Source organism: Triticum dicoccoides, chromosome 3A (genome assembly GCF_002162155.2).
Source record: "Triticum dicoccoides isolate Atlit2015 ecotype Zavitan chromosome 3A, WEW_v2.0, whole genome shotgun sequence".
In the NCBI taxonomy this organism is placed as follows: domain Eukaryota; kingdom Viridiplantae; phylum Streptophyta; class Magnoliopsida; order Poales; family Poaceae; genus Triticum; species Triticum dicoccoides.
The window spans coordinates 20,046,180-20,070,561 of NC_041384.1; the positions used below are offsets into that span (position 1 = coordinate 20,046,180).

A 24,382-nucleotide genomic window follows, 5' to 3' on the forward strand; every position below is an offset into this window, starting at 1 on the left:
TTGCTAAGTTAAATAGTCACTCGATTAAAACACAAGTCAAATTCAAATTCAAATACCAAGTCAGATTATTATTTCATCAAACTGTAAAAAACATGTTGGTTGAATTGCAAATAATCACTAAGTAATTGTCATGCGGGAATCAACATCACTTGACTTATTTAAATGCCCCTAACCTATTTAAAACTGAACCAACAACATTTAAATTGGCCATTTCAAAATAAACAAATATTTTAGTAATTCCAAACCACTTAAAACTGTGCGTGCTAGCTCAAAATGGTGACTACTATTTATGTGTTAAGTATCAAGTTCAACAAAAACATTTGGTATCAAGATAAAATATGAAACAAAGAAGAAAGAATAAAACAGAAAAAGCAAAAGGAAAAAGCAAAAAGGATTCACTATTGGACTGGGCTCTACGTGCACAGTGCATGGCCCGGCCCAACTCCCCCGGGCCCTCACCCCCTTCCTCTGTTCACCAGGATGGGTGGACGACCCGAGCGCGTCCATGGCCGGGGTTCGCCACGCGGCGGCCATTTATGCCTCCTCGGCGAGTATAACTTCGTCCCCGGCGTCGTAGAGCTCGACCCTTTCCTTTCCCCCTCGTGGACCCCTCCCACTCGCCCGCCCACGCTCGTTTCCAAGCTCACGGAAACAGTACGAATAGCTACAAAAGTGAAGGCTCCAACTTAGTTTTGGGTGGACCTAGGATGTCCCCTGATTTTGTTTCAGCTTGCGGGAAAAAGACGGTCCGGACTGCTTCATGAAACGATCAGCATCGTCGTTGGATGGCTTGGGGTGTCCTGACCATACGGACGGTTTTGAGGTCAGTGTTCAAGATGCCCTAAAGAGGACCTAAAATTAATAGTACTAGTAACTTTTTGCAAGAAACTCCGCCTATGTTGTCTCAACATAGCCGGTCCCAAGCCCGGGTAAAGGAGGAGGGTTGTGATAGGCTTGGAGAGCCAACGTAAAAACTCAGCCACTCTTATGGAGATGAAACCCAAAAGATTTTTGTTGGGGCGTAACCCTCTCAGCGACGCGCTACATCGGAACCCGGGTGTGGTAGAAAATGGGCAAGGGTTGGGCCGTCACCCCCAAGGTGGCGCACTGTATCTTGATCCGGATACGGTGGCAAGTGAGCGAGGATCGGGTCGTCGCATCCTTAGTGGCGCGCTACATCGGCGCCCGGATGTAGTGGAAAATGGGCAAGGGTCTTCGCATTTGACCCGACGAGTGCGAAGGGTAAGGAAGCTAGCCGAGCCTAGGAGGATTCGCTTAGGTAGCTGGAACGTAGGGTCTCTGATAGGGAAGCTTCGGGAGCTAGTTGATGCAGCGGTGAGGAGAGGTGTTGATATCTCTTTGCCTCCAAGAAACCAAATGGAGAGGACAGAAGGTGAAGGATACCGGCTTCAAGCTATGGTACACAGGGATGGCTGCAAACAGAAATGGCGTAAGCATCTTGATCAACAAGAGCCTCAAGTATGGAGTGGTAGACGTCAAGAGACGTGGGGACCGGATTATCCTGGTCAAGCTGGTAGTTGAGGACTTGGTTCTCAATGTTATCAGCGCGTATGCCCCGCAAGTAGGCCACAATGAGAACACCAAGAGGGAGTTCTGGGAAGGCCTGGAAGACATGGTTAGGAGTGTACCGATTGGTGAGAAGCTCTTCATAGGAGGAGACCTCAATGGCCACGTGGGTGCATCTAACACAGGTTTTGAAGGGGCGCACGGGGGCTTTGGCTATGGCATCAGGAATCAAGAAGGAGAAGATGTCTTAAGCTTTGCTCTAGCCTACAACATGATTGTAGCTAACACCCTCTTTAGAAAGAGAGAATCACATCTGGTGACTTTTAGTAGTGGCCAACACTCTAGCCAGATTGATTTCATCCTCTCGAGAAGAGAAGATAGGCGTGCGTGCCTAGACTGTAAGGTGATACCTGGAGAGAGTGTTGTACCCCAGCATAAGCTGGTGGTTGCTGACTTCCGCTTTCGGATTCGTATCCAGCGGGATAAGCGTGCCAAAGTCGCTAGAACGAAGTGGTGGAAGCTCAAGGGGGAGGTAGCTCTAGCGTTCAAGGAGAGGGTCATTAAGGAGGGCCCTTGGGAGGAAGGAGGAGATGCGAACGATGTGTGGACGAAGATGGCGACTTGCATTCGTAAGGTGGCCTCGGAGGAGCTTGGAGTGTCCAGGGGAAGGAGAAGCGAAGATAAGGATACCTGGTGGTGGAATGATGATGTCTAGAAGGCGATTAAAGAGAAGAAAGATTGCTTCAAATGCCTATACCTGGATAGGAGTGCAGACAACATAGAGAAGTACAAGATGGCGAAGAAGGCCGCAAAGCGAGCTGTTGGTGAAGCAAGGGGTCGGGCATATGAGGACCTCTACCAACGATTAGGCATGAAGGAAGGTGAAAGGGACATCTATAAGATGGCCAAGATCCGAGAGAGGAAGACGAGGATATTGGCCAAGTCAAATGCATCAAGGACGGAGCATGCCAACTCTTGGTGAAGGACGAGGAGATTAAGCATAGATGGCGGGAGTACTTCGACAAGCTGTTCAATGGGGAGAATGAGAGTTCTACCATTGAACTGGATGACTCCTTTGATGAGACCAGCATGCATTTTGTGTGGCGAATCCAAGAGTCTGAGGTCAAGGAGGCTTTAAAAAGGATGAAAGGAGGTAAGGCGATGGGCCATGATTGTATCCCCATTGAGGTGTGGAAAGGTCTCGGGGACATAGCGATAGTATGGCTAACCAAGCTTTTCAACCTCATTTTTCAGGCAAACAAGATGCCAGAAGAATGGAGACGGAGTATATTAGTACCAATCTTCAAGAACAAGGGGGATGTTCAGAGTTCTACTAATTACCGTGGAATTAAGCTGATGAGCCATACAATGAAGCTATGGGAGAGAGTCATTGAGCACCGCTTAAGAAGAATGACAAGCGTGACCAAAAATCAGTTTGGTTTCATACCTAGGAGGTCGACCATGGAAGCCATTTTCTTGGTACGACAACTTATGGAGAGATATAGGGAGCAAAAGAAGGACTTGCATATGGTGTTCATTGACTTGGAGAAGGCCTATGATAAGATACCGCGGAATGTCATGTGGTGGGCCTTGGAGAAACACAAAGTCCCAGCAAAGTACATTACCCTCATCAAGGACATGTACGATAATGTTGTGACAAGTGTTCGAACAAGTGATGTCGACACTGATGACTTCCCGATTAAGATAGGACTGCATCAGGGGTCAGCTTTGAGCCCTTATCTTTTTGCATTGGTGATGGATGAGGTCACAAGGGATATACAAGGAGATATCCCATGGTGTATGCTTTGTTAGAGATAATCACGATTAGGAAAAAACTAGTCCGGGACGGACTTGTAGTCTTTTGCCGAGTCGGCTAGGTGCTAGGTATAAATAGTAGCTATCCTACCTAGCACCTAGCCGACTCGGCAAAAGACTACAAGTCCGTCCCGGACTAGTTTTCTCCTAATCGTGATTATCTGTAACAATCACCCCCCTAAGCACGATGTCCTCACTTCACAGCTTGGACGCCGATCCTTCCCGCATCTCCGTGAACTTCTGCCGCCCCAAAGACTTGGTTAGGATATCTGCAAGCTGGTCGTCGGTGCAAACGTAGTTGACTTCAATCTTGCTTTCTTCCACGCACTCCCGTATGTAGTGATACCTTATGTCGACGTGCTTCGTCCTGTCATGATGCACTGGATTCTTACATAGGGCAATCGCAGACTTGTTATCAACATTGAGCACCACTTTCTCTGCTTCCTTGTCTGTGAGGTCATTGAGTAGCCTTCCTAGCCACACACCTTGACCCGCCGCGGTCGCAGCTGCAATATACTCTGCTTCGCAGGATGATAATGCGACCACCTTTTGCTTTTGTGATAGCCAAGTCACTATGCTCCCGCCCAAGAAATATGCCACTCCCGAGGTACTTTTACGGTCGTCCACATCTCCTGCCAGGTCGCTATCACTATAGCCAAGTAGCTCCACCATCTCCTTCTTGTTCTCTCTCAAATAGACACAACCGAAGTTTGTTGTCCCTTTGATGTACCTGAGTATATGTTTGACAGCTGCCCAATGTCCAGTCGTGGGCGCTTCCATGAAGCGACTCACTATGCCAACGGAATAGGCCAAGTCTGGTCGTGTATTCACAAGATACCTTAGGCTTCCGACCATACTTCTATAATCCGTTGCATCAACCGCAGGGGCTTCACTTCTTTTGCTAAGTTTCAGTCGAGGCTCCATTGGAACAAAACTTGGGTTGCAATCCTCCATGCTACAGCTTTCAAGTATCTTCTTTGCATATGCCTCCTGGCATAGTGTGATCCCCTCCGGCTTTTGATGTACCTCGATCCCGAGGTAGTAAGTCAAGAGCCCTAGATCACTCATCTTGAATAGCTCCTTCATCTGTAGCTTGAATCGCGTAATCTCCTCTTCGTCTGCTCCAGTTATCAAGAGATCATCAACATAGATGCCCACTAAGAGACGATCCTTGCCTTTACCTCGTTTCTACATAGCATGCTCTAGTGGACTTTTCTCAAAACCAAGAGAAATCAATGTACGGTCAAGCTTGATGTTCCACGCCCGAGGAGCTTGATGTAGCCCGTACAATGCCTTGTGTAGCTTCAACACCTTGTGTTCCTCTCCTTCCTTGATGTACCCCGGTGGTTGCTTCACGTATACTTCTTCTTTCAACTCCCCATTCAAAAATGCGGATTTTACATCCATGTGATGTAGCTTCCAAGATTCTTGAGCCGCGAGAGCTATAACTAGCCTCACCGATTCCATCCTTGTGACTGGAGCGAACACTTCCTCGAAGTCCACACCTTGCTCTTGCACGAATCCTTTAGCTACGAGCCGAGCTTTATGCTTCAGCAAGTTCCTTTCAGCATCCTTCTTGACTTTGTACACCCACTTGAGCCCTATGGCTTTATGGCCGTTGGAAAGATCCGCGAGCTCCCATACTTTGTTGTCTCGTATCGATCCCAACTCTTCATCCATAGCACGATGCCAGTACTCCTCTTTGTTTGCATCTTCAAATTTCGTCGGTTCCTCGACGCTTAGCAAACATTGTCGTCCTCTTCTTTTAATTTTCACCGGATTTACCTTTTGAAGTGCTTTCTTCGGATATAAATCTAACACTGGTCGAAGACGGACTGGCGTAGGCGGATGTTCCCTCGTCTCCTGTTCTGTCGAAGACGAAGAAAATTCATCTGAAGTTGCCAAGCTTCTATTTTCTGGCGATTGGGGCTCTCCTGAGCTATCTGCACGTGCACCAGAAGAACCAGCCACGAAATCTGAAGTTGCTTCACGTGCATGCACTTCTGGACCTCCTGTCACGTGGCATTGTGGAGATTGGGAAGCGGCTGGGCTTTCTGGCTCGTGGGAAGAACTCCCTGGTGGAGAGCCTGGTGCTGAGCTGCTGCTGCCTCCAGCGCACCTGGCTGGGCTGCCGGGCGCAGGGTACGTGGCTCTCTGTCCACTGCTGTTGCTGCTGCCTGTAGCGCCGCTCGCAGCGTCTCTTCCTGGGATGTCACCAGATACAGGTGAACTCTCTGACATGTCTCGCCGCGCGTCGTCGTCTCGAGCATCGCTCCATGCCGCCGAAGTGTCCGGTTGATCAATATTATCTGCACGCTCAGAATCGTTGTAAAAGACGTGAAAGATTTCATCAGAGATCGGGTATACCGGCTCGGTGGAGTTCCAATTCCATGACCTTACTTCTTCAAAGACCACGTCACGCGTTACAACCACCTTATTGTTAGAGGGGTTGCACGCACAGTATGCCTTCGTGCCCGCTTCATAGCCAACCAACACCATTGGAGTACTCCGGTCCGCCAACTTGCTAGTATGCCCGGCCACCGTCTTCACATGCGCGACGCACCCAAAAGTGCGAAGATGATCAACCACGGGCTTGTGTCCATACCAAGCTTCGTACGGTGTCATCTCAACCACACTCTTGGTTGGAGCCCGATTCAGCAAATAAACGGCCGTGTTGACCGCCTCACCCCAAAACTTGCCCGGCATCCCTTTGCTCTTCATCATGCTTCGTGCCATCGCCACCACGGTTTGATTCCTTCGTTCCACAACACCGTTTTGCTGCGGTGAATATGGCGCCGTAAGATACCGCTTGATCCCATGTGCTTCGCAAAATTCCGTGAATTCACGAGACTTGAACTCACCCCCCCGATCGGTACGGAGGGCCTTCAGTTTGGCTTCAGACTCGACTTCGGCCACCATCTTTACTTTCCTGAAGGCTTGCAAAGCTTGATCTTTAGTCTTCAACAACACAATCCACATGTATCTGCTGAAGTCGTCGACGATGAGCAAGAAGTATTTGTTCCCAGCTGGGGTAGCCAGAGTAATAGGGCCGCACAAATCTCCATGGACCAACTCAAGAGCTTTACTTGCTCTAAAGTTTCCCTCTCTGGGGAACGAGGCCCGCCTTTGTTTCCCAACAAGGCAAACGTCGCACACTTGCTCAACATGATCGATGCACGGTAGACCACGTACCATCTCCTTTTGTCCAAGTTGCCGAAGAGCTTGAAAATTTAGATGACCGTAGCGTGCGTGCCACTTCCATGCTGAGTCTTCCATGCTTGACAAGAGACATACTGGATCCACACGATCCAAGTGGAGGATGTAGAGTCTGTTCGGCGACCTCTGCACTTTCATGATCAACATCCTCTGACGGTCATACCCCCATAAATAGCCATCTTCGAGCACAATCTTGCAACCACGCTCCTCAAGCTGGCCGAGACTTATAATGTTGCTCTTTAGTTTGGGAATATAGTACACATCTGTGAGTACCTTGTGACCGCCGTTCTTCAGCTCAAACAGGATAGTGCCTCGCCCTGTGATGTCAATGGTTCGCCCATCACCGAACCGAACCGTGCCTCCCACCGAGAGATTTAGCTCAGAAAACTGGTCCTTGTCGCCGGTCATGTGGTTGCTTGCTCCCGTGTCGAGGTACCACACGTGTCTCGCCGTGTTCGTCCTCTTCTTGTCATGAAGATAAACCTTCTCTTCATTGAGCGTGACAACCTCGGTAGCCGGCGCCTTTGGAGATGGACCCTCCTCGTCCATAAGCTCGCATACTTCGACCATGAGCATCATGTCGCTATCATCGCCTCCCTTGGCCATGAGAGCTCTTTCCTTCGATGGATTCTTGCAATCAGACTTGAAGTGACCGAGGATTCCACAATTGTGACACTTTACTTTCTTTATGTCAAATTTTCTCCTTGGTTTTCTAGCCTTTTCTTCCTGTCCAGCGAAGTCCTTTTTCGTCGGGCGTTGCTTCTCCTTTGCTTTACTGCCGCTCGAGGATCCACCTTGCTTTTCTTTCATCAGGGCCATCCATTGAGCCATTGTAAGCATGAGATGCTCACTCTCCTTCGAATCGCCGAAGCTGAGACGAATTCTCTCGTCGTGGGCCTTGAACCTTCCGACGAGATCCTCGACCGTGAGAGTCTTTAGGTCGAGACATTGTTCGATCGACGTGACGATCTGGATGTACCGTGCCGGCGCGGCGCGTAAAAATCGTCGGACGATCGCAACTTCTTCAAGGGTTGAACCATAGCTGCGTATGCCATTGACGAGGGTCTTGAGACGGGCGGCAAACTGATCAACCGTCTCACTTTCATCCATCTTCAGGCACTCGTAGCTTCTCATCAGGGACTGAAGGTGTGCTTCCTTGACACGGTCATGACCCTGGTGCAGGATCTTGATGGTATCCCATGCCTCCTTCGCCGAGTTCTTTCCGACGAGGTGTTGCAGCACATCCTTCGGCATGGCGGAGTAGATCGCCGTTAACGCCTGACGATCCTTCCGATACTTCGCCGCGCCCTTCGCGTACTCGGCGCCGCCGGGGTCGACGGCTTCCCAGAACTCAGCTCCCTCCATCGCGACCTCCATGTTCATCGCCCATAGTGCGTAGTCCTCTCGATCCAGACGGGGAAATTGTGATCCCCCACCATCGGCATCGGTGCTCCCGCTGCCACCGTCACGATCTCCTTGCCCGTGGTCGACATGATCCTTCGATTGCTTTCCGAGAATCACGTCAATACCAAAGCTCTAGATACCAATTGTTGGCACTGGTTCGTCGTTCGTCGCTCCGCCGGAAAGTAATCAGTGGATCGCTGCGTCGACGTCGGGACCAGTGCCAACATGCTCTTTACGGATGATGTGGTGCTAGTTGACGATAGTCGGACGGGGGTAAATAGGAAGTTAGAGTTATGGAGACAAACCTTGGAATCGAAAGGGTTTAGGCTTAGTAGAACTAAAACCGAGTACATGATGTGCGGTTTCAGTACTACTAGGTGTAAGGAGGAGGTTAGCCTTGATGGCCAGGTGGTACCTCAGAAGGACACCTTTCGGTATTTGGGGTCAATGCTGCAGGAGGATGGGGGTATTGATGAAGATGTGAACCATCGAATCAAAGCCGGATGGATGAAGTGGCGCCAAGCTTCTGGCATTCTCTGTGACAAGAGAGTGCCACAAAAGCTAAAAGGCCAGTTCTGCAGGACGGCGGTTCGACCCGCAATGTTGTATGGCGCTTAGTGTTGGCCGACTAAAAGGCAACATGTTCAACAGTTAGGTGTGGCGGAGATGCGTATGTTGAGATGGATGTGTGGCCACACGAGGAAGGATCGAGTCCGGAATGATGATATACGAGATAGAGTTGGGGTAGCACCAATTGAAGAGAAGCTTGTCCAACATCGTCTGAGATGGTTTGGGCATATTCAGCGCAGGCCTCCAGAAGCTCAGGTGCATAGTGGACGGCTAAAGCGTGCGGAGAATGTCAAGAGAGGGCGGGGTAGACCGAATTTGACATGGGAGGAGTCCGTTAAGAGAGACATGAAGGATTGGAGTATCACCAAAGAGCTAGCTATGGACAGGGGTGCGTGGAAGCTTGCTATCCATGTGCCAGGCCATGAGTTGGTTGCGAGATCTTATGGGTTTCACCTCTAGCCTACCCCAACTTGTTTGGGACTAAAGGCTTTGTTGTTGTTGTTGTTAACTTTTTGCAAGACAAAAGCAATGTTAGAGCATCTCCGGCCGTTGGCCCCCAGGAGGCGCCTAAAATCGCCGCCTAGGGGCAAGCCGACGCAAAAAAACGCCCTGGGGCGAGTTGGTCCCCAGCCGCCGACCCCAAGGCCGCCCCTAGACGCGTCTAAATTTTTTCAAAAAAGAAAACGTTCGGCAAAGTTCGGCTAAACACGTCTAAATTTCGGCAAAATCTGGCATATATTAGACATGTTCAAGGCTTTTTACATAGCAAATATATTTAAAAAAGAAACTGGCTGAACGCGAAGTAGTCGCCGGTCATCGCCGCCATCCTCACCACCGTCGTCATCGTCAGCCTTCTCCTCCTTGATGCGGCCATCCCTGGTGGACCCCTGACCGGCGTCGCCATGGCGGACTGGTGGCGGCGGCGCGGCGGCGTCGTCGCCGTCACCCCCGCCCCCGCACGCGCCCGCGCCGTCGCCGGTGACAGAGTTACCCTCACAGTCGCCCTCGCCATCCCCGGAGACAGTGTGCGCCGTCGGCCCACCGTTGCCCTCTCCTCCCTCACAGCAGCCGACGCCGTCCCCGCCAGCGAGCTTGGGGTTCGCGGACTTCCTCGGGCTGAGTGGCGGCCTCATGCACAACAGGACTGACGAGGAGCTCTTCTGGAGGGCGTCCATGGTGCCCAGGGTCGCCCGCGTGCCGTGGCGGATCGTGCCCAAGGTGGCCTTCCTGTTCCTCGTGAGGGGGGACCTGCCGCTGCGGCCGTTGTGGGAGAAGTTCTTCGTCGGGCACGAGGGGCTCTACTCCATCTACGTCCACGCCAGCCCCGCCTACACCAGCTTGCCGCCGGCAGACTCCGTCTTCCACGGCCGCATGATCCCAAGCCAGGTAACGTGCAAAAGTAAAAAAAGGTGATGCGGTGAGCGTGGATCGAACACGCGACCTTCAGATCTTCAGTCTGACGCTCTCCCAACTGAGCTATCCTCCTTGATGCGGCCATCCCTGGTGGACCCCTGACCGGCGTCGCCATGGCGGACTGGTGGCGGCGGCGCGGCGGCGTCGTCGCCGTCACCCCCGCCCCCGCACGCGCCCGCGCCGTCGCCGGTGACAGAGTTACCCTCACAGTCGCCCTCGCCATCCCCGGAGACAGTGTGCGCCGTCGGCCCACCGTTGCCCTCTCCTCCCTCACAGCAGCCGACGCCGTCCCCGCCAGCGAGCTTGGGGTTCGCGGACTTCCTCGGGCTGAGTGGCGGCCTCATGCACAACAGGACTGACGAGGAGCTCTTCTGGAGGGCGTCCATGGTGCCCAGGGTCGCCCGCGTGCCGTGGCGGATCGTGCCCAAGGTGGCCTTCCTGTTCCTCGTGAGGGGGGACCTGCCGCTGCGGCCGTTGTGGGAGAAGTTCTTCGTCGGGCACGAGGGGCTCTACTCCATCTACGTCCACGCCAGCCCCGCCTACACCAGCTTGCCGCCGGCAGACTCCGTCTTCCACGGCCGCATGATCCCAAGCCAGGTAACGTGCAAAAGTAAAAAAAGGTGATGCGGTGAGCGTGGATCGAACACGCGACCTTCAGATCTTCAGTCTGACGCTCTCCCAACTGAGCTATCCCCGCATGCGTCTATACTTCCTGATGATCTCGTTGTACACGTAGAACACCAGCTGGGGCGACATGAACCTGGTGGACGCGGAGCGGCGACTGGTGGCGACGGCGCTGCTGGACCTCGCCAACGCGCGGTTCACGCTGCTGTCGGAGTCGTGCGTCCCTCTCCTGTCCTCCCCGGCCGTCTACGCCTTCCTCACCGGCTCCAACGCCAGCTTCGTCGACAGCTACGTCGACGGCGCGCGGCACGCCCCCTTCTTCACCCAACGCAACGTCAGCCTCGCCCAGTGGCGCAAGGGGTCACAGTGGTTCGAGATGGACCGAGCGATCGCCGTGGAGGTCGTCGGCAAGGAGCGGTTCATGGCCGTGTTCCGCGGTCACCACGGCGTCGCCAACATGGAGGAGCACTACCTGCCGACACTGGTGACCCTGCTCGGCTGGGGCGCGCGCAACGCGAACCGGACCCTCACGTACGCCAAATGGCGGGCGGGAGCCTGGCACCCGGTGAGCTATGGCGGGACGGTCGTCACGGCAGAGCTGCTGGAGGAGATGAGGCGAGGGAACGGGGAGTGCGGCTACCGTGGGGGCGGCGGGGCCGTTGAGTTCTGCTTCATGTTCGCGCGCAAGTTCTCCGGGGACGCGCTCGGCAAGCTGCTCGAGCTGGCTCCTAAGGTCATGGGGTTCGGCTGAGATTGTATGCCCGAGACAGATAATTGATATGTCCATTGATCTTTCAGTCAGCACGGTCCAACGACATACGAATGGTGCCACGGCAGAGAGGCCCATACTAATGTCGAATTCATATAAATAGTATATTAAAAAGCATGCTACACGTACAATACTTTTGGTACGGTTTTTGTGTGTTGATTTTGATGTTAAATAGCCTAATTTTCAAATCTTTTATACCAAGGCATTATTTTAAAATTGAAGCAATGTCTAAAATTTGCACCAAGTCGTGAAAAAATCTCAATAAAAGGGTTCTATTAAACGTGTTTTAGGCCATCTCTTCATACAATTGAAGATCAATAGAAAAAATGGTTGCGTCTGAACGAAATGAGCCTAGTTCTTTGCATGCAACTCGACGCACATAGCGCCTCTCACCTTCCTGGTTGCGTTACTTTTATTGCACATCACAGATATTTTAAAAAGTTCTTGAACATGCAAAAAAAGTTAGAAAATAGTTATGTTGCAATTGAACTGTGCAGCCCATCTGCTAGGCGACATCTGGTGAGGCAACTCTATCAATAGAAATTCGGGGAGAAAAGGGTCGGGGAGAAAAGGGGGACCAAGCTGGGATCGAACCCAGGTGTCCCCGATGGCTAAGTGACAACCTATCAGTCGGGTGCTTGTGCACTTGTGACAATGTGAGGGCATAACATGAACCAAACATAACCGGCATCCACTTAATAAAAAGTGAATCATTTTTGCCACTTATGGGTGGCATTGATAGTTAATTCTTGCCAACTTCGAGGGTAATTTGATGACGAACAAGCAAAAACATTAATCTCTTTATTAGTAGGTATAGATACACTACATTTTATGCATGTATATGGCCCATAATTTATTGATGCTTGTGATTTTAGATTGTTGTTTGTGAACTCGTTCATTGCCTTTATCTATAAAGTCGAGCTAGAACCTTTTCTTTAACATAAAAGAAACTTTAACATAAAAGAAAAGGCAATATGATGCAGATCGAACGGGTAACAGTTGAGCTAATCGGACGGCACGGGCGGCCGATCAGGCGTTTGGCAGTTGACATGGTTGGATCGCATGGTGTGGTGCTTTTACCTTTTGGGAGCGTACGATTTGGATCGCATGGTTGGATAGAGAGGATTGACAGCTGGTAGCCAAAAATATATTTAGTCAACTATGGATAGCCACTCCCGCAATTTACTTGCCCATCTCCTTTACTGTGATCCCCCGTCTCCTCGCCGTATGCTTGTGTTATTTCCAAGTCTCCTCTAGCTATTGACCTTGTGCTATCACATGGGTCACAATTAAGCAACGTCCGATGTCGGTCATCTTTATGTACAGAAAACTGGCGCGCGAGCTTAATAGCAAATGTTCAGGAAGTTCCAATATCCTTGTATAATTTGGAAAATGTGACGAAGCTGAGATTCAACTAATAATCATACTCCATGCTTTTCAAGTTCGAAGTTAAGCTAATCAAGAACCCTTTCTGACCCACGCGCGAGACCCGTTTTCACGAAATTTACCGTTTTAGTTGCGTTTTAGTACTCCCTCTATTTTTATGTACAAAGCCATAAATTCATATTACATGTACCAAGATAAAATTTAATGTCTGTTTCGTAAATCAGCTTTGTTGTGTTAGTTGCGTTTTGAGTATCTAATCATACTTTTTCAAGAGCAAGCTAGTGCTAACATGCATATAAACCAAGGCTGAATTACGTCGTTGGAAGCATAGCCAACAGGCCGGAGCATCAACTTCTCCGTAGCTCACACGCGTGCTCGATCGAGGCTAGCAATTAGGCCATGAAGAAGCCCACGCCGGCCCCTCGTTCCGGCAGCGGTCGCGTCGCCGTCGTACCCATGCTGCTCGTCTTCTGCTTGGCATACGTGCTGGGCTTGGTCTCCAACGTCACCTTCGAGAACTTCTACGTCCACAACTTCCTGTCGCCATTGCTGCTGCCTGCCTCTCGGCTGCAAACGCCACCGACAACGCCGGAAGCGGTGCCATGCATCCTGCCACCGTTGCCCCCTCCCGAGCCGACGCCGTCAACGGAGAGACGGCGCATGGAGAGCGGCAGCGGCGCCATGCACAACATGACCGACGAGGAGCTGCTCTGGAGGGCGTCCATGGTGCCGAGGATCAAGAGCACGCCGAAGCACAGGATCGTGCCCAAGGTGGCCTTCCTGTTCCTGGTGAGGGGGGACGTGCCGCTGCGTCCCCTGTGGGACAAGTTCTTCGATGGCCACGAGGGGCTCTACTCCATCTACGTGCACACCAGCCCCGACTACACCGGCTCGCCGCCGCCCGACTCCCCCTTCTACGGCCGTATCATCCCGAGCCAGGTACGCAACTAACATTTCATATCTGTCGTCCCCGTCGACCTTAGTCGACGTCGTTGATAGCCGGCGGTGTGCATGCATGCATGCATGCAGAGAACGAGCTGGGGGAACATCAACCTGATGGACGCGGAGCGGCGGCTGCTGGGGAACGCGCTGCTGGACGTCGCCAACGCGCGGTTCGCGCTGCTGTCGGAGTCGTGCATCCCCATCCTGGGCTTCCCCGCCCTGTACGCCTACCTCACCGGATCCAACACCAGCTTCGTCGACAGCTTCGACCGCCGGGACGGGCGCGCGCGGCACCGGGAATTCTTCGCCGAGCGCAACATCAGCCTAGCGCAATGGCGCAAGGGCGCGCAGTGGTTCGAGATGGACCGCGCGCTCGCGCTCGAGGTCGTCTCCGACGAGACCTACTACGGCCCGGTGTTCCGGAACGGCAAGCACGGCGTCCGCAACCTGGAGGAGCACTATCCCATGACGCTGGCGAGCCTGCTGGGCTGGGGCCGCCGCAACGCCAACCGGACCGTCACCTACGCCGACTGGCGGCACCCGGTGGGGCAGCACCCAAAGAGCCACAACGGCAGCGAGATCACCGAGGAGCTCTTCGAGGAGATGAGGCGGGGCTACGGCGACTGCTACTACAACGGCGGGGTGGCCGAGGTGTGCGCCGTGTTCGCACGCAAGTTCAAGCCGGAGGCGCTCGATGCCCTGCTCGAGCTGGCTCCCAAGTTGTTTGCCTCTGGGAACTGATCGATCTGCAGCCCTGCGTATGTTCAACGGTTCAATAATCCCTTTTCTTTAGTGAAGCAACCGGTTAACGTTGACTGCAACTGCAACGCACAATCTAGCGAATGTATATTACTGATTTATTTGATTCGCAAGATTTGTGAAAGATAGTACTAGCTAGTAGAAAAAAATATCAGTTTTGCTAGAACTCATTTAGATGAGATATAATATGGTCTCATTCACATTTTATAGCCATTGGATATGATGCTATAAGATGCGTGTGTGCTAACGTGGGTTGTATTTGTTCTTGTTTTCAAAGTGAATGAGACCAAATTATATCTCATCTAAATGTGTTCTAGATACTCCCAAAAAATATACAGAATTTAGAGTGTTGTATCCATTAATCTTACATGACTGAATTTGCTCGTCGCCGGAGCTGTCCTCGCCGTCACTGTCCGCTTTTTCCTCCTTCGGTGGCAGTCTGGTCATATGGCACGGACCGCCCAATTTTACTCTCGGGCCAGGACGCGCTTGTTCCTCCGCTGTCGTTTCTTCACAATGCGGGCGCAGATGGCTTCATCCTCTGTGGCCGCCCACGCCGCCGCATCAGCCGCTGCCGCCATTTCGGCCATGATACAGGCCTCGGTGGCCCTTATCCTCTTCTACCCACGGCAGGCCGCCCGTTCTCGGTGGGACTCATAGTCCACCCAATTGGTGATGGGGAAGGAGATATTTTTCGGATATCGGACCACGATGATCCAGCCCAAAGGACCCGAGTCGTGCCAGACAGATCCTGTCGCCGGCTGGGCGTTGTCCTCCCAGGAGCAGCGGAGTGCAATGTGGACCGGCATTGCCTCCTCCAACCCGCACGGGATGACACCCCAGTCAACCCGCACTGAATCTGCCCGTCGCCGGAGCTATCCTCACCGTCACTGTCCGTCTTTTCCTCCTTCGGTAGCAGTCCGGTCATATGGCACGGACCGCCTGATTCTGCTCTCGGACGAGGGCGCGCGTGTTCCTCCACTGTCGTTTCTTCACAATGCGAGCACATATGGCTTCCTCCTCTACAGCTGCCCGCGGCACTGCATCAGCCGCCTCCGCCGCCTTCGCCGCCACATTTCCGCCGCGATACGGGTCTCGGCGGCCTTTATCTTCTCCTTCCCACGGCGGGCCGTCCGTTCCCGGTGGGACTCATAGTTCGCCCGACTAGTGATGGGGATGGAGAGATTTTCCGGTTGCTGGGACCACGATGATCCAACCCCAAACGACCAGAACGCCCGTTGAGCCGACGCTATGGAGTCACGCCGGACAGATTCTACCGTCCGCCGGGCATTGTCCTCCCAGGAGCGGTAGAGTGCAATGTGGACCGCCACTGCCTCCTCCAACCCACACGGGATGAAACCCGCTGTGGGAGTCCTGGATTAGGGGGTCTCCGGACAGCCGGACTATATCCTTTGGTCGGACTGTTAGACTATGAAGATACAGGATTGAAGACTTCGTCTCGTGTCCGAATGAGACTCTACTTGGCGTGGAAGGCAAGCTAGGCAATACGGATATGTGTATCTCCTCCTTTGTAACCGACCTTGTGTAACCCTAACCTCTCCGGTGTCTATATAAACCGGAGGGTTTTAGTCCGTAGGACAACATACAATCATACCATAGGCTAGCTTCTAGGGTTTAGCCTCTCTGATCTCGTGGTAGATCTACTCTTGTACTACCCATATCATCAATATTAATCAAGCAGAACATAGGGTTTTGCCTCCATCAAGAGGGCCCGAACCTGGGTAAAACATTGTGTCCCCTGCCTCCTGTTACCATCCGCCTTAGACGCACAGTTCGGGACCCCTACCCGAGATCCGCCGGTTTTGACACCGACATTGGTGCTTTCATTGAGAGTTCCTCTGTGTCCTCGCCGTTAGGCTTGATGGCTTCTACTATCATCGATAGCGATGCAGTCCGGGGTGAGACTTTTCTCCCCGGACAGATCTTCGTGTTCGGCGGCTTTGCACTGCGGGTCAATTCGCATGGCCATCTGGAGCAGATTGAAAGTTACGACCCTGGCCACCAAGTCAGGTTTGGAAGCTTAAACTACACGGCCGATATCCGTGGAGACTTGATCTTCGACGGATTCGAGCCTCTGCCTTGTGCGTCACGCGGTCACGATGAGTATGATTTAGCTCTACAATCGGACAGCGTTCAGGAGATCGCACAGGCAGCCGCTCCGACCCTCAATTCGGAGCCAGTCGCGCCGTCCATGGATGGGTGGATGGACCCCGCCACGAAGGCCTTACCCTCAGCGGCGATCGAGCCAAACATCAACCTTACCTTGCACGAGAGCCGTGTTGTTAAACTGCCGGATCCTTCTCCGGCCACGGACTCCGAGCTGCCTGCGCCCGTTCCTATCGAATCTGATTGGGCGCCGATCATGGAGTTTACCTCCGCGAATATTTTTCAACACTCGCCCTTTGGCGACATACTGAACTCATTAAGGCCTCTCTCCTTGTCAGGAGGATCCTGGCCGAACTATGTTCGGCAGGACTGGGATACGGACGACAAAGAAATTCGCGGCCCACCCACCACCCACTTAATAGCCACTGTCGATGACTTAACCGACATGCTCGACTCCGACTCCGAATACATCGACGGCATGGACGACGATGTAGGAGACGAACAGGAACCACTGCCCCCAGGGCACTGGACGCCCACTTCACCACATGATGTATACATGGTGGACACACCAAAGGAAAATGACGATGAGGAACGGGAGGACGCAATGAAGGGTTGTTCCCTCGAGAAACAGTCAAAACGGCGGCGTAAGCGCCGCCCCAAATCCCGCCTCGGCAGAAACAACGATCATACAGACCCAGCGTTAGAGCAGGGGGAACAATTGCCAGACCACGACAACACGGAGAATCAAGCCGAACAACCCGACTCTGTCAAAGATCATAGTCCAGATGACGTCACACCGGACGGACACCCGGAGCAACAGAATGCCCATCAAAGGCTCGTTGCCACCGCGAGGAGTCTAAAAAACAGAAGCAAAGGCTCAAAGCTGCGCAAGACACACTCCAAATCAGATGGAACAAAGTACTCAACACACAAGCGAAGTACAGTGGTAATCGCCCTACCAAGAGCTACCCGAAGCGGAAGTTGCTACCTGAATTCGATGAGGAGGCCTTAGATCCCCCACAACCAAAAATCAAAACAGCCATCTGGCCGGATAGGCGACCTCACGGCCAACATAAAGCGGCAAACAACGCCGCACATAAGCCAATACGCGATCCACGCGAGGACTCGCATCAAAAGGACGGCACAACCAAATCCATCTATGGACCTTTGTAAGCGTGCTCCAGCATACAATGCAACACAACAAATATCCGAAGAACGCGGTACACCCGGATACAGGGGTGCCGCACACCCCCTATGTTTAACCGATGAGGTGCTGGATCATGAATTTCCAGAGGGATTCAAACCCGTAAATATAGAGGCATACGACGGAACAACAGACCCTGGTGTCTGGATTGAGGATTATATCCTCCATATCCATATGGCTCGAGGAGATGACCTCCACGCCATTAAGTATTTACTCCTCAAACTCAAAGGGCCAGCTTGGCGCTGGCTTAAGAGCCTCCCCGAAAGTTCCATTGGAAGCTGGGAAGAGCTCGAAGATGCTTTTCGGGCAAATTTTCAGGGGACTTACGTCCGACCTCCGGACGCGGACGATTTGAGTACTCAACAGCCCGGAGAGTCAGCCCGAAAGCTTTGGAACAGGTTTCTTACTAAAAAGAACCAAATAGTCGACTGTACGGACGCCGAAGCCGTGGCAGCTTTTAAGCATAGCGTCCGTGACGAATGGCTTGCCAGACACCTCGGCCAAGAAAAGCCGAGAACAATGGCAGCATTAACAAGCCTCATGACCCGCTTTTGTGCGGGTGAGGATAGCTGGCTAGCCAGATGCAGCATCAGCGATCCCAGTACATCCGAAGTTAGAGATGGAAACGGGAAATCACGGCGCAACAACAATAACAAACGCCGGAATAAAAAAGACAACATGAAGAGAACGGCAGTAAATGCCGGATTCAAAAGCTCTCGGCCAAGTCAGCAAAAGCCGCCCTCTAAAGGCGCCAGAGATGAACTGTCCAGTCTAAACAAAATTTTGGACCAAGTATGTCAGATCCATAGCACCCCTGGTAAACCCGCTAATCATACCCATAGAGAATGTTGGGTCTTCAAGCAGTCCGGCAAGCTCAACGCCGTACACAAGGGGGAGGATACACCAAGCGAAGACGAGGATGAGCCTCCCAAGCAAGACATTGGGGAACAAAAGAAGTTTCCACCAGAAGTCAAAACAGTCAACGTGTTACACATGATCAAGGGAAGAAACAAAGCGGCACTCCCAGAAAAATATGCCCAAAGGCCTATCACCGCGAAGTCCTGCCACTGGTCGTCTCAACCGATCACTTTCGACCATCATGATTACTTAGCAAGTATCCGGCGTGCAGGATGGGCTGCCCTGGTATTAGACCCAATAATTGACGGATACCACTTTACACGAGTCCTGATAGACGGTGGCAGTAGTTCAAACCTGATATACCAGGATACAATCCGCGAAATGGGGATAGGTCCAACGAAAATTTGCCATAGCAACACTACCTTTAAAGGAGTAACGCCAGGCCCAGGGGCTCACTGCACGGGCACCCTACTACTAGAGGTTATATTCGGCTTCCCCGATAACTTTCGTAGCGAACATTTAACCTTCCACATTGCTCCGTTTCAAGGTGGCTATCAAGCACTACTTGGACGCGAAGCTTTCGCTCACTTTAATGCAATACCGCATTACGTTTCTCTCACACTCAAGATGCCCAGTCCACATGGCATCATTACAGTGAATGGAAATATTGAGCGATATTTGCGCGCCAAAGAGAGTGCGACTGCCTTGGCAGCCGCACACTAAAAACGGCCTCACCAACTAAAGCATTTGATAGGCCATCAATACCACGGACACGGTTAGACGAGTCCGGCGCAGCTATATGTTGAAGGAAATATGCCCTAAAGACAATAATAAAGTTATTATTTATTTCCTTATATCATGATAAATGTTTATTATTCATGCTAGAATTGTATTAACCGGAAACATAATACATGTGTGAATACATAGACAAACAGAGTGTCACTAGTATGCCTCTACTTGACTAGCTCGTTGATAAAAGATGGTTATGTTTCCTAACCATAGACATGAGTTGTCATTTGATTAACGGGATCACATCATTAGGAGAATGATGTGATTGACATGACCCATTCCATTAGCTTAGCACCCGATCGTTTAGTATGTTGCTATTGCTTTCTTCATGACTTATACATGTTCCTATGACTATGAGATTATGCAACTCCCGTTTACCGGAGGAACACTTTGTGTGCTACCAAACGTCACAACGTAACTGGGTGATTATAAAGGTGCTCTACAGGTGTCTCCAAAGGTACATGTTGGGTTGGCGTATTTTGAGATTAGGATTTGTCGCTCCGATTGTCGGAGAGGTATCTCTGGGCCCTCTCGGTAATACACATCACTTAAGCCTTGCAAGCAATGCAACTAATAAGTTAGTTGCAAGATGATGTATTATGGAACGAGTAAAGAGACTTGCCGGTAGCGAGATTGAACTAGGTATTGAGATACCGACGATCGAATCTCGGGCAAGTAACATACCGATGACAAAGGGAACAACGTATGTTGTTATGCGGTCTGACCGATAAAGATCTTCGTAGAATATGTAGGAGCCAATATGAGCATCCAGGTTCCGCTATTGGTTATTGACCGGAGACGTGTCTCGGTCATGTCTACATTGTTCTCGAACCCGTAGGGTCCGCACGCTTAACGTTACGATGACAGTTTCATTATGAGTTTATATATTTTGATGTACCGAAGGTTGTTCGGAGTCCCGGATGTGATCACGGACTTGACGAGGAGTCTCAAAATGGTCGAGACATAAAGATCGATATATTGGATGACTATATTTGGACACCGGAAAGGTTCCGGGTAAGATTGGGACAATACCGGATCACCGAGAGGTTATCGGAACCCCCCGGGAGGTATATGGGCCTTATTGGGCCTTAGTGGAAAGGAGGGGAAAGGAGCAAGGGAGGGGCGCCCCCCCAATCCCAATCCGAATTGGGAGGGGGCTGCCCCCCACTTTCCTTCCTCTTCCTTCCCTCTCCTACCCCTAATAGGAAAAAGGGGAGTCCTACTCCCGGTGGGAGTTGGACTCCCCCCTTGGGCGCGCCACCCTTCTTGGCCGCCCCCCTCCTCCACTCCTATATACGGGGGCAGGGGGCACCCCAGAAACACAACAATTAATCATTGATCTCTTAGCCGTGTGCGGTGCCCCCCTCCACAATAATCCTCGATAATATTGTAGCGGTGCTTAGGCGAAGCCCTGCGACGGTAGAACATCAAGATCGTCACCACGCCGTCGTGCTGATGGAACTCATCCCTGACACTTTGCTGGATCGGAGTCCGGGGATCGTCATCGAGCTGAACGTGTGCAAAAACTCAGAGGTGCCGTAGTTTCGGTGCTTCATCAGTCGGGCCGTGAAGACGTAAGACTACATCTACCGCGTTGTTATAACGCTTCCGCTTCCGGTCTACGAGGGTACGTAGACAACACTCTCCCCTCTCGTTGCTATGCATCACCATGATCTTGCGTGTGCGTAGGATTTTTTTTGAAATTACTACGTTCCCCAACAGTGGCATCTGAGCCAGGTTTTATGCGTTGATGTAATATGCACGAGTAGAACACAAGTGAGTTGCGGGCGGTACAAGTCATACTGCTTACCAGCATGTCACACTTTGGTTCGGCGGTATTGTTGGATGAAGCGGCCCGGACCGACATTACGTGTACGCTTACGCGAGACTGGTTTTACAGCCGTGCTATGCACACAGGTGACTAGCGGGTGTCAGTTTCTCCAACTTTAGTTGAACTGAGTGTGGCTACGCCCGGTCCTTGCGAAGGTTAAAACAGCACCAACTTGACAAACTATCATTGTGGTTTTGATGCGTAGGTAAGAACGGTTCTTGCTAAGCCCGTAGCAGCCACGTAAAACTTGCAACAACAAAGTAGAGGACGTCTAACTTGTTTTTGCATGGCATGTTGTGATGTGATATGGTCAAGACGTGATGAGATATAAGTTGTTGGAAGAGATGATCATGTTTTCTTGAAGTTATCGGCAACTGGCAAAAGCCTTATGGTTGTCTCTCTATTGCATAAGATGCAAGCGCCAAATAATTGCTTTACTTTATCGCTATGCGATAGCAATAGTTGCAAGAGCAATAGTTGGCGAGACGACCATGTGATGACACATTGATATAGATCAAGATGATGGAGATCATGGTGTCATGCCGGTGACGATGGAGATCATGACGATGCTTTGGAGATGGAGATCAAAGGCACAAGATGATGATGGCCATATCATGTCACATATTATGATTGCATGTGATGTTTATCTTTTATACATCTTATCTTGCTTTGATTGACGGTAGCATTATAAGATGATCTCTCACTAAATTTCAAGATAAAAGTGTTCTCCCTGAGTATGCACCGTTGCCAAAGTTCGTCGTGCCCAGACACCACGTGATGATCGGGTGTGATAAGCTCTACGTCCATTTACAACGAGTGCAAGCCAGTTTTGCACACGCAGAATACTCAGGTTAAACTTGACGAGCCTAGCATATGCAGATATGGCCTCGGAACACTGAGACCGAAAGGTCGAGCGTGAATCATATAGTAGATATGATCAACATAGTGATGTTCACCATTGAAAACTACTCCATTTCACGTGATGATCGATTGTGGTTTAGTTGATTTGGATCACGTGATCACTTAGAAGATTAGAGAGATGTCTTTCTAAGTGGGAGTTCTTAAGTAATAAGATTAATTGAACTTAAATTTATCTTGAACTTAGTCCTGGTAGTATTAGCATATCTATGTTGTAGATCAATAGCTTGCGTTTAGCTCCCCTCTTTTATTTTTGATATGTTCCTAGAGAAAATTATGTTGAAAAATGTTAGTAGCAATGATGCAGATTGGATCCGTGATCTGAGGTTTATCCTCATTGCTGCACAGAAGAATTATGTCCTTAATGCACCGCTAGGTGATAGACCTATTGCAGGAGCAGATGCAGACGTCATGAACGTTTGGCTAGCTCAATATGATGACTACTTGATAGTTTAGTGCACCATGCTTAACAGCTTAGAATCGGGACTTCAAAGACGTTTTGAACGTCATGGATCATATGGATGTTCCAGGAGTTGAAGTTAATATTTCAAGCAAATACCCGAGTTGAGAGATATGAAGTCTCCAACAAGTTCTATAGCTAAAAGATGGAGGAGAATAGCTCAAGCAGTGAGCATGTGTTCAGATTGTCTGGGTTCTACAATCGCTTGAATCAAGTGGGAGTTAATCTTCTAGATAAAATAGTGATTGACAGAATTCTCTAGTCACCATCACCAAGTTAGTAGAACTTCGTGATGAACTATAGTATGCAAGGGATGATGAAAACGATTCCCGAGCTTTTCAGGATGATGAAATCGATGAAGGTAGAAATCAAGAAAGAGCATCAAGTGTTGATGATTAACAAGACCACTAGTTTCAAGAAAAGGGCAAAGGGAAAGAAAGGGAACTTCAAGAAGAACGGCAAGCAAGTTGCTGCTCAAGTGAAGAAGCCCAAGTCTGGTCCTAAGCCTGAGACTAAGTGCTTCTACTGCAAAGGGACTGGTCACTGGAAGCGGAACTGCCCCAAGTATTTGGCGGATAAGAAGGATTGCAAAGTGAACAAAGGTATATTTGACATACAAATTATTGATGTTTATTTTACTAGTGTTCATAGCAACCCCTCGGTATTTGATACTGGTTCAGTTGCTATGAGTAGTAACTCGAAACGGGAGTTGCAGAATGAACAAAGACTAGTTAAGGGTGAAGTGACGATGTGTGTTGGAAGTAGTTCCAAGATTGATATGATCATCATCGCACACTCCCTATACTTTCAGGATTAGTGTTGAACTTATTTGGTGTTTGCGTTGAGCATGAATATGATTTGATCATGTTTATTGCAATACGGTTATTCATTTAAGTAAGAGAATAAATTGTTGTTCTGTTTACATGAATAAAACCTTCTATGGTCATACACCCAATGAAAATGGTTTGTTGGACCTCGATTGTGGTGATACACATTCTCATAATATTGAAGCTAAAAGATGCAAATTTAATAATGATAGTGCAACTTATTTGTGGCACTGCCGTTTAGGTCATATTGGTGTAAAGCACATGAAGAAAATCCATGCTGATGGGCTTTTGGAATCACTTGGTTATGAATCAGTTGATGCTTGCAAACCGTGCCTCATGGGCAACATGACTAAGACTCCGTTCTCCAGAACACTGGAGCAAGCAACTGACTTATTGGAAATAATACATACTGATGTATGCAGTCCGATGAATGTTGAGGCTCGCGGCGGGTATCATTATTTTCTGATGTTCACAGATGATTTGAGCAGATATGAGTATATCTACTTGATGAAACACAAGTCTGAAACATTTGAAAAGTTCAAAGAATTTCAGAGTGAAGTGGAGAATCATCATAACAAAAATAAAAGTATCTACGATATGATCGCAGAAGTAAAATATTTGAGTTACGAGTTTGGCCTTCAGTTAAAACAATGTTAAATAGTTTCACTACTCACGCCACCTGGAACACTATTACAGTGTAATGGTGTGTCCGAACATCGTAACCGTACTTTATTAGATATGGTGCGATCTATGATGTCTCTTACCAATTTACCACTATCGTTTTGGGGTTATGCATTAGAGACAGCTACATTCACATTAAATAGGGCACCATCTAAATCCGTTGAGACGACATTGTATGAACTATGGTTTGGCAAGAAACCTAAGCTGTCGTTTCTTAAAGTTTGAGGTTGCAATGCTTATGCGAAAAAGTTTCAACCTGATA

General features: G+C 50.3%; 2 protein-coding genes and 2 non-coding genes across 4 annotated transcripts; 2 read left to right on the forward strand and 2 right to left on the reverse strand.

The window, feature by feature from the left end:
• The first annotated feature begins 9,705 nt into the window (after positions 1–9,705).
• LOC119271773 (glycosyltransferase BC10-like) lies at positions 9,706–11,320 on the forward strand. Its single transcript, XM_037553464.1, has 3 exons — positions 9,706–9,918; positions 10,222–10,542; positions 10,682–11,320. The coding sequence occupies exons 1-3, from the start codon at positions 9,706–9,708 to the stop codon at positions 11,318–11,320; spliced, it is 1,173 nt and encodes a 390-aa protein (XP_037409361.1).
• On the reverse strand, positions 9,948–10,014 carry TRNAF-GAA. The gene has a single exon. It is a non-coding gene; the product is annotated as a tRNA-Phe (tRNA).
• TRNAF-GAA lies at positions 10,570–10,642 on the reverse strand. The gene has a single exon. It is a non-coding gene; the product is annotated as a tRNA-Phe (tRNA).
• Positions 11,321–13,076: 1,756 nt separating the features above from the next.
• LOC119271015 (glycosyltransferase BC10-like) lies at positions 13,077–14,597 on the forward strand. The gene is made up of 2 exons (XM_037552988.1): positions 13,077–13,663; positions 13,754–14,597. The coding sequence occupies exons 1-2, from the start codon at positions 13,124–13,126 to the stop codon at positions 14,405–14,407; spliced, it is 1,194 nt and encodes a 397-aa protein (XP_037408885.1). The 5' UTR covers positions 13,077–13,123; the 3' UTR covers positions 14,408–14,597.
• Positions 14,598–24,382: the final 9,785 nt, after the last annotated feature.

Bases quoted from the DNA above. Each gene is read 5' to 3' on its own strand.
- LOC119271773 (XM_037553464.1), top strand. From the start codon at position 9,706: ATGGTGCCCAGGGTCGCCCGCGTGCCGTGGCGGATCGTGCCCAAGGTG. The intron at 9,919-10,221 runs GTAACGTGCAAA...CCTCCCTCACAG, and splicing joins GCCGCATGATCCCAAGCCAG to CAGCCGACGCCGTCCCCGCC. The intron at 10,543-10,681 runs GTAACGTGCAAA...TTGTACACGTAG, and splicing joins GCCGCATGATCCCAAGCCAG to AACACCAGCTGGGGCGACAT.
- LOC119271015 (XM_037552988.1), top strand. From the start codon at position 13,124: ATGAAGAAGCCCACGCCGGCCCCTCGTTCCGGCAGCGGTCGCGTCGCC. The intron at 13,664-13,753 runs GTACGCAACTAA...GCATGCATGCAG, and splicing joins GCCGTATCATCCCGAGCCAG to AGAACGAGCTGGGGGAACAT.